Here is a 16,330-nt window from a genome sequence, read left to right on the forward strand (position 1 = left end):
AAAGGCCAAGTGGCCTTTCTATAGTCCCAGCTCATAAGTCACTCCTCTCTCATTCAGTTCCTTGCCCACTGTTGTTTCTTAATCACAAATCTAGAGCACAAAACATACCAAAAGAAGGGAAAAAGCAAAAGGAGACATTATACTTTAACACTTATCATAAACCTCTTATAATTCTCAATTCTTCTGTGTACTGATGATATCCAAAGGATGACAGATTATACCAATCTTTAGATGTGCACAAAAAGCTCTTCATTTGAGTTCAAACATCCCGGCACATGGCTATTCAAACGAATGGTGTATTCAGACATCCTCTCTCTGTCACCACCTTTCTTATTCAGAATAACCCGGTCAATTTAATAAAAAGGTAGCAAGTCAGCAATGCGATCATGTACCTGAGACTAATGTCGTGCCACAGGGTAACTCATATAAATATTATTGATGGCTCTCGTGTGTTCTAATATATATATATATATATAAATATATCTTGACTGAGATTAAAGTAACGTTATAGTCAGGTGAATATTTCAGTGACAATATAGGGTTCTAAACTAAAAGATTAAAATTGACCAGTTTCAGTTATGTATAATAACTATAACTTGTGCCCTAAAGTAACCATAACTTGTGCTCCCACAAAGCATAGTCATCTCATCAGTTATGTCATTTCAGCTATTGCAGTAATGTTATTAGTGACCATGTCGAGAATTATGTAATATGTGGGGTACTTAGCAGTGTATGGCAAGGGTATGAGTTATAGTTACAATAAGGCCTGTGCTATAGTTGCTAGAGATAACTATAAATGGTGAATTTAATTGACATTGAAATTTTCACCTTATTGCAACGTTACTTTAACCTTTGCTTTTTCAGTGAACCTCTAAGTTTTTTTGTAACGTAAAGTAATATATAAGTACAGGGGAAGATTAATAATTCTTTCATGCTGCGCAATGCAGCAAACCCCCTTGCAGTGCTGTGTGAAAGGGCAGGAATTTGCCATATATAACATTATATAGCACATTCCAGTCCTTTCCTTTTGGCTGCCGAGCACCAACGCAGGCACCCTGGGTCAATTTGCAAGGTTGCCTGTGATGTAGGCAGGAGTGTCTTTGTACTGGGAGGGACACCTTCCTGCATAAAACAATCCTGAGAGGCATTTTCCTCTTTCTATGTGTGCTGCAGAATGCACACATAGAAAGATGAGAAAACGAGGGGAAATACAAATATTTCTCCTCATTATGTTTTACCGATAGAGACATAGCATTTTAACGCACTCCCAGATCTGCCACTAATGATAAATCTGAAAATGAGCCAAAATCCATGGATTGGTGCATGGGAACACCCACTCTCCACCTAGGGAATGCTTCCCTGGTGCAGAATAAAGCAAGACAGAGATATGCGCTGCCTTGCATTACCCCAAATTTATGATGCTATGCAGGGCCATGCAAGGTGGCCTTGCAGGGCTTGATAAATCTGACTTAGGTTTTGCGTCACACTTACACCCCTTGCATGGCGTAAGGGTTACGTAGAACCTTGATAAATATGGCCCACAATTCATAACTATTACTGTATATAACTTTATTAACCTTTGTTTTTTTAAGTGAATTTCTAGGATCTTTTAAACCTAAAGTTATATTTAAATACCATATGTAAAGCCAACCCCCACCTTGTAGGGGTTTGTGCACAGGTGCAAAAGCTGAGGTTTGGCTGTGTGGTTGTGTGCTATTATAGTCAGACTGCTGCACAGTGTGCAAGTCACTTGTGGATAGGTATGAAGTCTTCATGAGCCTCAAAAAATGTAATGTTAATGGTACTACCTACATTAACTATAACTTGCGCCTTTACAATGCACTGCTTAAACCCTTTCATATTACATCACTTATATACCATGTGAAATCATAGCATTCTTAAGAACAATTTTGACATCTCAAATGAGATAATTTGTGAGAACACGGTGCATGGTAAAGTGCAAAGTTATAGTTAATGTAGTGTGGTGAGCGAGCTGACAAAACTGTGTACGGAGGTGCATTAGAATTTCTATTGTTTGACTAGTTTAAGTTAGGTTTGTATAGAAGGAGTAAATTATAAGTACATTTATAACTATAACTTTAGAATTTGTAATGAAAGAATACATGCATTTTTCCTAACTATATTTAAGCTTTAACCTTTGAGTTTGTAAATTGAATTTCAATACTTATTTTTAAATAAAAGTGTGTTACAAATCATAGAGTTGAGTGTTAATAAGTGGAGTGTCATATAGTACAGTGGAGGAGGGTGTCATACAGTGCAGTATCATAGAGTGGCATGTCATACAGTTAAGTAGAGTGGAGAGGAGGAAAGTCTAGTGGTGTAGCGAAGAGTGTAATAAAGTCTAATAGAGTGGAGTGTTGTGGTGTATCGAACAGTGGAATGGAGTGTCGTAGAGTGGCATCTTGTAGATTGTCTTAAAGTGGAAGGGCGCAGAATGTAGTGACATACAGTGTGGTGAAGTGCCATTTCATAGAGTGAAATGGCATGGAGTGTTATAGAGTGGAGTATTGTAGAGTGGAGGAGTGTGTCATACAGTGGAGTGGTATGTCATACAGTGTCGTAGAGTGCACTAGAGTGTAGTTGCATCAAGTGGAGTAGGGTTGTAAAGTGCACTGGCATAGAGTGGAGTGGTGTCTTGTACAGTAGAGTGAAGTAGCATGTGATAGAGTGGCGTGCTGTACAGTGTCATAGAGTGAAGTAGATTGGTATAGCACGACAGGGCATAGAGTGGAGTAGAGTGTTGCAGGGTGGAGTGGCATCTTGGTGTGTGGTATTTTGTGGAGTGGTGTGTCATAGAGTGGCGGGTTCTACAATGTGTTGCAGTTAAGTGGTTTAAAGTGGAGTAGAACTGAATAGTGTCTCATACAGTACAGTGAAGTAAATTGCCATGAAATTGAGTAGAGAACGCTGCATAAAGTGTCATAGATTTGAGTGCAGTGTCATAGATAGTCATATAGTAGAGTGTCATAGAGTAGAGGGGTGTATCATAGAGTAGAGTGGGGTGTCATAGAGTGAGATGGTGTGTTGAATTGTGGAGTAGAGTGGCATACAGTGGAGTAGAGTTTTGTGGATTGGCTGAGAGTGTAGTAGTGTGTCATTCTTTAGAATGGAGTGTCATAAGCTTGCATGTCCTACAGTGTCTTAAAGGGAGAGCGTACAATGAAGTGGCTTTGAATGAAGTGGGATGACAAGGAGTGGGGTGGTGTAGTGTGGACTGTGTGTCATACAGTTGCATAGAGTTGAGAGGTGTCGAGGATTGGCATGTTTTACAGAGGAATACTATGTAGTAGAGTGGAGTGGTGTGTCATACAGTGGAGTAACATGTCATATTGTGGAGAAGTGTGAAGTGTCACAGAGTGTTGTAAAGTGGAGAGTCATGTTGTAAAGGGGAGTGGCATGTCATACAGTTGACTAAGGTGTTGTGGAGTGAAGTGGTGTGTTGTAAAGAGTGTAGAGTGGAGTAGAGCAGCATAAAGTGGTGGGGTACACAGTGGAGTAAAGTATTGAGGAGTGGTGTGGAGTGTAGTGGCATGTCGTACTTCAGAATGGATTGGCATGTCAGAGTGGCATGTCATGCAGTTTCTTATAGTAGAGGGGTGTTGATTGGAGAGGAACAGAGTGAAGTGGGATGTCGTAGAGTGGAGTGGTGTAGATCAGAGTGGGATGTGGTAGAGTGGAGTGATTAAGAGTGAAGTGGCATGTCGTAGAGTGGAGTGGTGTAGAGTTGAGTGGGGTGTGGTGGACTGGAGTGGTGTGTTGTAGAGTGGAGTGGTTTGTCACAGAGTTGCATGGCGTTGCATGGAGTGTCATACAGTTGAGTGGACTGTCAGAGTGGAGTGGAGTGTTGTACATTAGAGTGGCATGGAGTGTCATAGACTGGGTGGCATGTTGTCAAGTGGAGTGGTGTGTGGCAGACTGGAATGGCATTGTACAGTGGAGTGGCATGTCGTAGAGTTTTCTTTTTCTTTGTTTCTATATAGCACCTGGCTACCCAAACGGGCCTCACTGTGCTCTTTGACAACCACTTCATCTTGCCTATGGGAGTCAAACCAGCTCAGACCAGAAAAAGGGGAGTTTTAAGAAGTTTCCTGAACACAGATTGAGACTGCTGACTTCTGATGGGTATGTGGCATGGAGAGTGACAGAGTGAAATAGATTGTCATAGAGTGAAGTGGGGTGTCTTAGAGTGGAGTGATGTGCCAAAGAATGGAGTGGAGTGGGGGCTGTGGAGTGGAGTTGAGTGTCATAGAGTATTGTTTAAAGTGACATAGTGTGAAAATGACTGAATGGATGTAGATGAAATGTGTCAGAAACATAGATAATTTAAAAAGTCATTTTTGGTAATAGATCAAAATTGTTTGTTTAGGGTTAAAGCTACAGGGAATGATTAAAAAAGGTAACCTTAATCTTCTGTGTAGGTTTACTATTGTTTGATATTCACATAGGTATTTTACAAGTAGTTTCTTTAAGACTGCGGAGTTCCCGCACATTATAAAGATACTAGTATTAAAGGATGTTTTATAACTTTTTATATATTACAAAAAAATTGCAGAGTGCTGCCATATTGTTTAGACCTTACTTAGGGCCTCATTACCAGTCTGGCAGCCCAAGGACCACTAGACTTGTGGTAATGGTCACCACCCTTCAGACGGTCCGACACTGCCACCCTTCAGACGGTCCGACCAACACATTACAAACCTGGCGGTCGGACCGCTGCCATCACTGGGAACATGGTTCCTGACAGGCTGACGGCGGTCGTACTTGTGGTCAGCTACGCTGGTGCTGAATTTAACACTGCTGTGCTGATCATGCCTCCTGTTTCCGCCAACCTTTCCATGGCTGGGACCCCACCTTGGAGAGGCTGGCTGAAACACAGTGCTGGGGGCCACAGGGGGGACCCCTACACTGCCTACACTGCCCACCACCCTCCGAATATGCACTCTCTGTACTGCTGACAGTGTGCATTCCAAGGGTGCTGTAGTGCTATGGACCAATATCGTACCACTGTTCCCACTGACCTGACCAGCGGGAATGTCATAATAAGATGTTCCCACCAGTCAGCATGGCCGGAACGTATGATGGCTGCCTCCTCCCCGTGAGTTTGTCAGTTCGAGTTTTCTCACTGCCAAACTCATAATGAGGGCCATAGACTGCATTCTGAGTTTTAATGGTAAACATAGTGTAGGACAAGTTTTTTTAAAAATATTTAAAATATATTGTATATTTTTATAAGTGTACTATACTACACTATATTTCTGTTTAAAACCCAGAATGTAGAGTAAGGGGCTGATCATGATCTCGCCAACATTGCTGCCAAGACCGTCAATAAGGCGGGGGTCAGGCTGCCATCATCCTGGTCGTATTATGATGTTTTCACCAGGCTGACCGATGGAAACATCGTATTGTAATGTTTCTGCTGGTCCGCCTGGTGGAAACAGTGCAGCGGCATTGGCCTCGGCATAGCAGACAGTGCACATTCCAAGGATGCTGGGAGGGGGCCCCTGCACTCCCCACAACATGGTTGTGGGCAGTGCAGGTGGCCCCCTGTGACCCCCAGCACTGGCTTTCCACCAGCCCTTTTATGAAGTTGTGATTGGCATGGTGGTGCCGAACCTGGCACCGCCATGGAATGCCGATGACTTCAACCACCACCAACCTGTTGGGATCCATGATCCTGGTGGAGCAAGTGGTCTCCTGGCCGCCCCACCTCCAAGATCATAATCTGGTGGTCAGACCACCAGGAGTGCGGCAGTTCGGCCGCCACTCCGAGTTTGGTGGTCCGTAGAATACCAAACTCGTAATCATGGCCTATGTGGGTAAACAATATTTTGCCACTCCAAAATTAAAAGTGAGAAATATAGTTAAGACCATTGTTAGTGTGCATTCTGGGTTTTAAGAGGAAATATAATTCAATACAGTGTTTTTTAAATGTTTATCTTTTTTTAAGTACACTTTAGTGCACTATAACTCCATTTAAAAACCAAAATGCAAATTAAGTGTAAAAAAAAGAAAAAGATTAAGGGGCTCATTATGAGTTTGGCGGTTGGACGAGCGGACTGCCATACTTGTGGGGAAGAGGCGGCTGTCAGCCGAGGTGCCTCACCCCTGTTGTGTTATGATGTTCCCACCAGGCTGACCAGTGGGAACATTGTATTATGCCATTCCTGCTGGTCAGCCCGGTTGGAAGAGTGCTACGGTATTGGTCTCGGCTCCCTTGAGAGAGCCTAGGCCAAAACTGTAGCACTACAGCACCCTCGGAATGCGCACTGTCCACCCTGCAGACAGTGCCCGTTCTGAGGGTGCTGGGTAGGAAGGCTTCTGCACTGCCTGCGACATGGTCGTAGCCAGTGCCGGGGCTCCCCATAGCCCTCTGCACTGTGTTTCCACCAGCCTTTTCATAGTGGGATCCCCGCCATGAAAAGGCTGGTGGAAACTGAACTCATGACCGACCACCATCAGCCCGTCGGGAACCATGTTACTGGAGGGGATGGCAGTCCCCAGGCGGTCCACGCGTCAGGGTCGAAATGTGATGGTCTGACTGCCTGGAGTACAGCGGCCCAACCGCCACAGCGACATTGGCGGTCCTAGGATCGCAAATGTTGTAATGAGGCCTTAAATATGTACAACATTTTAAATAAAAAAAAACTGTACTAAAGTATCTTTCTCCTTAAATGTGATGTATTAGTGCAGTACAACCATCTGCACTTAGTCTGCCTTCTGGGTTGTAACGGTATAGTATAGCACAGTGTTTTGTATACTTTGAAAGGTTTTTAAGTACACTGTACTACTGGGTATTTGCCCTTAAAACACAGAACGCAGAGCAAGTGTGGTATTTGCCCTTCCAACATTAAAAGTGTGAAATGTGCTTATGACCATGCTTAGTGTGCATTCTGGGTTTTAAGGGGAAATATAATGTATTTCAGTGTTTTTTTTTTTTTTAACCTATTTTTTCATTTTATTGAGCACACTGTACTACACCATATCCCCCTTAAAACACAAAATGCATAATTGCGAAAATAACAAAAAGATTATGTAACATATTATAAAAACAATGTACTACAGTATATTTCTCTGTAATTATGATGTAATGGTGTTTTTGTCTTTTTTTCTTATTTGATGTTTTAAAATGTTTGTAAGAAGCACAGTAATTTCTAGGTAGTACTGTTGTACTCTGTAATAAAAAATAAAAAAATGTAATAAATTGAAAATAACTCTATACTACACCGTATTTGTAAAATGTAGTGTATTAGGGTGTATTTTGAATTTTTATACTTTTTAATATTTTTTTTTTTAAGTACCGCAGTACTTCATAGGTAGTACTATGGTATTCCATAAACGTTTTAAAAATATATAAAGTAATAAAACTACTTTTCACTACTTTTACATACTTACCTAAAGTTCCTCAATCCTTTCTATGCACTTATAAATGACTAGTACATTATATTTCAACTTCTAACCCATAACACAGACTAAGTATGGGCTAAACATGGCTGTCTTTTAATTTTGTAAGGGCAATCTTATACTTCTTTGTCATCGGCATGTCATTTAAAAAAAAAAAAGTAAATGCAATACGACAGTACCACCTAAAAAGTACATTGGTCCTTACCAAAAATAAAAAATAAAAAAATTGTAAAACAGTTAAAAATATACTCTACTACACCATATTTCACAAATATAGTGCACTACTGTATACTTTCTACATACTAGTGCGGTACTCTGTAAACGTTAAAAAAATATATCAAGTAATAAAACTACGTTTCCTCACCTTTACATACTAACATAAACTTCTTTATTCCTTCCGAATGGACTTATAATACAGCAGTACACTAGATTGCCATCTAAAACCCAGAACACATATATCCATAGGATATAATAAAACTTGTAATACGGCTGGCAGGATATCAATCATGTTTGTGACCAAGTATCCCATCTGCCAAGGTTGTAATCAGGCCTTAAATGTGGTCTAAACAATATTGTTACCTTTTAATTTTACCCAATCATATATTGTTTTCTCATCACAATTTACCGCAGTATACTGTGAGGTTACTGTAGTATACTGCAGCCGCATCTATAGCTGAGATTATGGGCCTGCTTATGACCTTGGTGGACCAGATACTTCGTAACAAACGTGATGGATATTCCGCCCGCCGTTTTACAAGCCCATGGGATATAACAGTACTTGTAATACGGTGGACGGGGTATCCATCTCGTTTCTGATGAAGTATCCCATCCACCAAAGTCATAATCAGGCCCTATGTGCCTTACAACTTGAACACCACTGGACCAATTTAGATCTACTTCCAAAAGGACCACTTCCACCCCATAATCTATAGTCAGGCAAAAATTAATCTACATTTGTTCAGACATTTTTTTACTAGAACTGTTTGAATTACACTCAATGATACCACGTGCCACTCGACTACACTGCATGACATGATATGACACTCCACTGTACTGCATGCCACACCACTCCATTCTACATGGGTCCACTGTACAACACGTCACTCCATTCCACTATATGCCACTCCATGCCACTCAACTCTATCACACGCTCCTCCACTCTATGACATACCAGTCAGCTCTACGACACACCTCTCCACTCTATGACACTCCACACCACTGCATGGCACTCCTCCACTCTAAGACACTGCATCACACAGCACTCTATGACAATGTACACTGTGCCAGTCTACTCTATGACAGTGTGCTCCACTGTATGGCACTCCATGCCAATCCACTCCACAATATGGCATGCAACTTCAGGCTACTACATGTAACTCCAGTCTATGATATGTAACTCGACTCCACCCCACTGCCACTCCACTCTTCGCCAACCCCCTCCACTCTATGCCACTCAAATCTATGATTCTCTTTTCTAAGTACCATACGCGACTCTATGGCACACCTATCCACTCTACTGTATGACACACCACTACACACTATGGCACCCCAAAAGACTCTGTTCTACTATATGTCCATCCACTGTACACCCCTCTACTTCATTCTATGACACTGTACACCATGACACCACACTCTATGACACACCACTCCACTGTGTGACACTCCACTCCATGACATGCTACGCCACTCTATGACACTCCACTCCTCTCATTGACATGCCACGCCACTTCACTCTGTCACTGCCACTCCACTCTGCGTCATTGCCCTGAACTCTATGCCTCTTCAATCTATGTCTCTCTTCTCTAAGGCACTGTACAAGATGCCACTCCATGACACACCACTACACTCTACTGAATGACGAGCCACTAAACTCTACAGCACTCCACTACACTCTACTCCACTATATGGCCCTCCACGGTACGCCACTCTACTTCACTCTATGACACTGTACAACTATACTCTATGACACACCACTCCACTCTATGAAATGCCATGCCACTCTATGTCAACCCACGCCACTCCATGACACTCCACTCCACTCTATGACATGCCTCGCCACTCCAATCTACAAAATGCCACTTAACTCTATGACACACCTCACCACTCCACAACACACCACTCTACAACACTCTGCTCCACTCCACTCTATGCCACTCTACACTCTTTACACTCTATTGCCCTCTATGATACTCTATGACACCATTCTCCACTCTACAACACTGTACACAACTCCCTTTATGCAACTCCATATCACTTTACTCCACTCTAGTCTATGACACACAACTGCAGTATACTCTACTGCACTACCATACTCCACTCTATGCCACCCACTCTAAACCATTGTATGACACGCCACTCCACAACACTCTGTGCCACTGCACTGTAACACACTGTACAAAACAGCCACACCACTCTACATCACTCCACTCTACACCACTCTAAGCCACTCTACAATATGCTGATCCACAGTACGACATCCCACTTCTCGCTACAAAATGCCACTCTACTTTACAATGCTCCACTCCACCCTGTGACACTCCACACCACTCCAGAACATGCCACTTCACTGTACAACACCACTCAATTGTACACTCTATTCCATGCCATCCCAGTATACGCCACACCACTCTACGTCATTTCACTGTATACCACTCCATTCTACACAATGGCACTCTACACCATGAGACTCTATGCCATGACACTTGACAACACAACACTGTACGGCACTCTACTCTATGTCACTCAACTGTATGCCACTCTACTGGACAATATGCCACTGCACTGTATGATGCTTCATGCCACTATAGGACAGTCCAAACTAGTCCACTCTGCGAGACGCCACTCCACTGTATGACACACGACTCCACTCTGCAACATGCTAATCCTGTCTACGCCACTCCATTTTAAGATATTCAAAAACATGCCACTCTATGACACACCACTCTACTGTATGACATGCCACTACACTTTGTCACTACAGTCTACTACATGACATGCCACCCCACTATACACCACTGCACTTTACCCCACACGCCTCTCCACTGTACTCTATGACACTGTACACTGCAGCACTGTACATCAGAATGCTCTACATCACAACACTGTACACCACAACACTTTGACACTCCGCTGTGTGCCACTCCTCCCTATTGTACTCTATTCCACTTTATGCCACACTATGACACTGTACTCAGGCTTACAACACTCAACGCAACTCCCTCTATGTCCATCTATGCCATATTACTCCACTCTACTCTATGACACACTACACAACTCTACACCACTACTCCTCTTGACGCCAAGCACTGTAACACAGTAGAACACGCCACTTTAGTACATGCCACTTCTCTGTACTCTATGACATGCCACTCCATTCTACAACACAAAATGCCTCTCTATCACACGCCACTCCACTTTACTCTACCATCAACTACTCTAGTCTATGCCAATGCACTCTACAACACTCTATTTCACTCAATGTCCCTACAATCTACACCATTCGACTCCACCGTACTCTATGACATGCCACACCATTCCACTCCACTCTATGACACACCTCTCCACTCTATAATATTTCACTTCACTCTATGACACACTCCTTGCCTCTACAAACTCCACTCCAATCTATGCTACTCCACGCCACTCCACTCCATGATACGCCACTCCACTCTATGACACTTAACTCCATTGAACGCCGCTCCACTCTGTGACACTGTACCACACTCTATGCAACTCCTCTATACAACTCTTTACTACACTTGATGCCACTCTACAACACTCTACTCCACTCTATGTGCTTCTACTCTATCCCATTCTACGCACTGTATGACACTTTACGACACACCACTCCACTCCCCTCTATGACAAGCTACTCCGCTACATGACACAGTACTCTAGTCTATGACACTCTCATCCACTCTGTTTTTATGACACTCCACTTGATGACATTCCACTCTCCAAGACTCCACTGCACCCTACTGCACTCTTTGCCACCTGACTCTACAACACTATACTCTACTTTATGCCTCTGTACAACATTCTACTTGATGACACTCCACAGTATGATATTCCACTCTCCGACACTCCACTGTACACTAAAACATGCCACTTTACTCTAGAAGACTCTACTCCACTGTATGCCTCTCCAGACTATGCATTTCTCCAGTCTACAATGCTTCACTCGACTGTTTGACACACCACTGTACTCTACTAAATGCCCCTTCACTGTATGCTACTCCACTCCAGAAGACTCTGCTCTACTGTATAATCCTCTTCTGTAGGCCAATCTACTCTACTGTAATACACTCTACCACACTCCCCTCTATGACACGCAACTCTACTGTACTCTACTCTCTGACACTACACAGTATGATATTCCATTCAACAGCACTCAACTCTACACCCCTGTACCCCACTATACTTCAATCTATGCCACTCAACTCTACAACACTCTAGTCCACTCTATGTCACTCTACAAAACTTTACTCCATGACAATCCACACCACAACACTCCTCTTGTTGACACTCTACTGTACTACAGTCCACTCTGCGATACTCGCCTTTACTCTATGCCACTGCACTGTACACTATGCCACTCCACCGTAGAACACTCTACTCCATTGTATGACTCTCCACTTCACTCTATACCACTCTGATCTACAACACACCAATTTATGACACTCCACTGTACTTCCCTCCACTCTAAAACACTCTACTCCACTTTAGACCACTCTGTGAGGCGCTACTCCTCTGTACAACACTGTATACAACTTCCTCTATGCCACTACATGTACTTTAGCCCACTGTACTCTAGAACTCACTGCTTTACTCTACTTTACTCAAGTACTCCACTCTACACCACTCCACTCTTTGCTATTCAACAGTAACACAGTGTACAATACGCCACTCTATGACATTACACTCCACTCTACTCCTCGAGACACCACTCTATGGCACTCTACACTGCAACACTTTAATCCACTCTACACTCCTTAAGTCTATGCCATTGTAGTCCACTATATGACATGCCACTATATGACATGCTACTCTGCTCTACTGTACGATACACACTCTACTGTATGCCACTGCACTGTGCTTCACTGTATGCCGCTACACTCTATGCCACTCTACTCTACTCTGTGACACTGTATGACGTCACTTCACTGCACTCTACAGCTCAGCACTCCACAGTATGACATGTCACTCCACTGTGTGGCACACCACTCCACTCCATGACACTCTACTCTATTACACTCCATGCCACTCCACTCTATGACACGCCACTCCACTCCATGGCATGCCACTACACTACACTACACTGACTACACTGTACATCATTCCACTCTAGTTTGCGCACCATCTTCAAATTACTTTAACTTGCGCACTTCCGTACACAGTATTGTCAACTCGCTAGCTACACAACATTAACTATAACACGTCTTTACGAATCACTGCTTATACTCTTTAATATTGCATCACTTATTTCATGTGAAATTATAGCTTTTATAACATACATCCAAGATGACAGTTTGTGAGAACACTGTGTATAATAGAGTGGTGAGTCATAAGTAATGTAGGGTGGCTAGCGATTTGACAACACTGTGTACAGAGTGCACGAGTTATAGTAATTTGAAGGTGGTGTAGAACATATATGTTTAAGGTATAACTATAATTATAGAATTTCTGTTTGTGTAGTTTAAGTTTGATTTAGGTAGAAAGAATGAATAAAGTTATAGAAATTTGAAGGTGATTCGTAAATTAGAAATTGAAGGTATAACTATAGCTTTAGAATTTTTAATGTTTGTGTAGTTTATGTTTGGTGTGTATAGAAAGAATAAATAAAGTTTCCCTAACTATAACTTAGTTTTAACCTTTGTTTTTTTCATTCACACATGAATAAATGCAAATGTCTAAATAAATATACGGCTGTGTAAATACTTTGCCTAATGAGTTTGCAGTATATGTGTTTACGTTATTTGTGGTATTCTCTATGTTTATAAAGACTGATAGTAATTTAGAGATTGCCACTTATACGGCCAGTGTCTCTATTTCAGAGCTCACAATCCATCTTCTCTGTTGCCTCTGATACGATGAATTGGGAATTCTGAATTGGACTGTTCTACTTGTAGAGAGATATTATGTCAAATAAACTGGATCAGTGGCATTTGAATCACCCCCTCAGTCTCCAGAGTGGTTTGGGCAAAGCCATTGGGTGTAAATAGGGCCTGCATTTATCATTTTGGAGAGCTGCTTTCTGTTCTCATTTCGAATCTGACTGGGGAGAGCATGCAAAATACGAGGGACGCTCACAAAGTAGAACCATTGTAGTAAAGACACACCTGCATGGCAGTTACAAGCCAGCAGGATGTTCTTTATGCAGCACCTCAGACTACTACCATGATTTTCAAAAGGTGCCCGTCGGGCACTAGCATTTGCATACAAGGTGAATGAGGAATAACAGCAGTACAGTAGTGTGATGGAACACCGCCAGCTATAGAAACAAGTTTCTGCCATAAGAAATGCTATTAGCGAAGGATGTAAACAGTTATAATTAATAGGCGCTTTCTCTGCATTGAACAATATTTTAATGTTGTTAAAAGAGAAAAGGAGGAGTGCTCCTGCACAGCCATGACTTGTGTAGATCTCCATGACTGCTGTTAAGGAATTGGAGTTTGAATTCAATGCAAATCAGAGGTGTAAATATAAAATTCACATTATTGAGATTTACTAAAATATTTGTAGATCATGCACGAGCTTCTCCCTATCAGCTCCCTAGGGGAATAATAATTGTTGACCCTCCTAAATCTATGAAGCCAACCAAATATTGAATTGTAAGTGTACTTTTGAATTTATTTTCAACGCTGAATAGGCATGTTCAGGTCCTGCCAATCCATTTCATGCATTTTAAAAAGTGATTTCATGAATTATTAAACGGAATGCTCTAACATATATTTTCATAATCACATTTTCTTATATACCAAAGAGACATGCACACTCGGGGTAACAGTAGAGCTGATGCTGAAATATTTAGTGAAATGTCTGTTTTATATAGCACTTCTCCAGGTTAATGATGTTGATTCTGTCTTTGATGATCTGATTAGATATGAGAAACAAACAGCAATCTAGATTAGAATGCGTTCAACTAAACCTTTCAATAATTAAGGAAAATTCCCTATTGTGGTGTAATTTAGGGTTAGAAGGGATTTACATAATTTGCTAAAATTATGTAAGATTGCACGGAATTACATAACTAGCATAACCCAGCATAATGTGATATTTTCTTAGGATAAAAAGCACCCTGACATCCAAAATAGGCACGAGGATGTATTTTGTGCTAGGCAAATAGCACTAAATACAACAGAATACCAATAGCAGCAGCCAGCAGTTACTTGTGCTTGCTAAATTCGTTGGTCCTGTGCATTTCTAGTAGAATTTTTTGCTAAATTAATCATAACTGTGCAAACTGACGAAATCTCATTCGGTCATTTTGTGTCAAAAAAGTAACGCAAAATTACCAAAATTACTCCGATTACTCAAGCATAATTAAAATTTCGCCCAGGCCTAGTGTGAATGTGGGGACTCACAATACACACCTTCACTGTGCAGAGAAGTGCAACAATTCAATGAGTTTTGACAAATATGTTTCCCAAACCAACAAAAGCTCAACATGAAATAAAATATTCTAATAATTTTGACACATTTGATGATAATGCCTAAATAGACACTCAGGCCACCTTGGGCATAGCCCTGAGTGGCTCCATAAATGTGGACTAAAGCAACATACCCCACATTTCTGCAATGACTTACTCTGCGCTAGGGAAGTGTTTAATGGGCACTGCATGGGTGTTCACACACAACTCCCATTTTGCTTTCCCAGATTTAGCAGAACTGGTAAACCTGAGACTGCACCAAAAAGATATGTCTACCCAGGAGATGCGTGATGAGGAGAAATATTTTAATTTCTTCCTATTTTTTCATTATTTTTGTGTGTGCTGCATACAGCAGCACACATAGAGGAAAAAGCCACAGGGGATTGTTTTTGGTTAGGAAGATGCACCATCTCACAGTGGAATCATGAAACTTTGCTATAGTGTTATCAGGCCTTTTTTGTAATGTTTATTTTGAATCCTCCAAATGATATCACAGTGTTAGCTGGAAAGACGTTCTCGGCTAAATGGCACACTGGGTGTATTTGGAGAGGTCTGAAGGCGTGAGATTTGTTTTTACACATGCAAGCATTTCCTTCATAGTGTTCCTGTTTAATTCCTTTTACAGGTGGTGGTAAAACATCTCTGCTGGATATCCTCACCTGTAAGGATGAAGGTGGAAAGATAAAGACTGGTCAGATCTCAATCAATGGAAAGCTCAACACACCTCAACTAGTAAAGAAATGTGTGGCCCATGTGCGGCAAGATGATCGCCTCCTACCAAACCTGACAGTCAGAGAAACATTGTCCTTCGTAGCAAAATTGCGCCTACCTCGGACATTTTCAGAAAAGCAAAGGGAAAAACGGGTAACAACATTTGTTAAATTGCTGTTATAATTTATTTTTAAGGGGGGTGTAATTTCTGGCATGTACTGCTCATGGCCCTACAAATCAGATTTTTGTTTTTAGTTCATATGTAGGTTATATTTCAAGTATGTGACATATTCAGACCTAAAAATATGTAGTCTCCTCCTACACAAAATATGAATTTACAATTGGAAGTGGTTAGTAATAGTAATACAAACTATTTTGAAAAAGATCATTCTTCTTGGATGGACTCTCCCAACCAAATGTCTACTACTCAGAAGCAGTTATGTGTGACCCACAAGTAATTTCCATGTCACTCCTGGAGGCTTTCCCTACCAAGATCCTGCCTTCTGCACCATGCTCAGCCTGTGTGGCACATCCACTAGGCAGGGATT

General features: G+C 41.7%; 1 protein-coding gene across 1 annotated transcript in view; it reads left to right on the plus strand.

The window, feature by feature from the left end:
- The window catches only part of ABCG8 (ATP binding cassette subfamily G member 8), a 238,405-nt gene that overhangs the window by 138,765 nt on the left and 83,310 nt on the right, over nt 1–16,330 (plus strand). Inside the window, exon 4 of the mRNA XM_069233997.1 lies at nt 15,697–15,935. Within this exon, the coding sequence (XP_069090098.1) occupies nt 15,697–15,935 (239 nt within the window). The remainder of the gene's footprint in view (nt 1–15,696; nt 15,936–16,330) is intronic.

The sequence above is a fragment of the Pleurodeles waltl genome, chromosome 5 (assembly GCF_031143425.1).
Source record: "Pleurodeles waltl isolate 20211129_DDA chromosome 5, aPleWal1.hap1.20221129, whole genome shotgun sequence".
Classification (NCBI taxonomy): Eukaryota; Metazoa; Chordata; class Amphibia; order Caudata; family Salamandridae; genus Pleurodeles; species Pleurodeles waltl.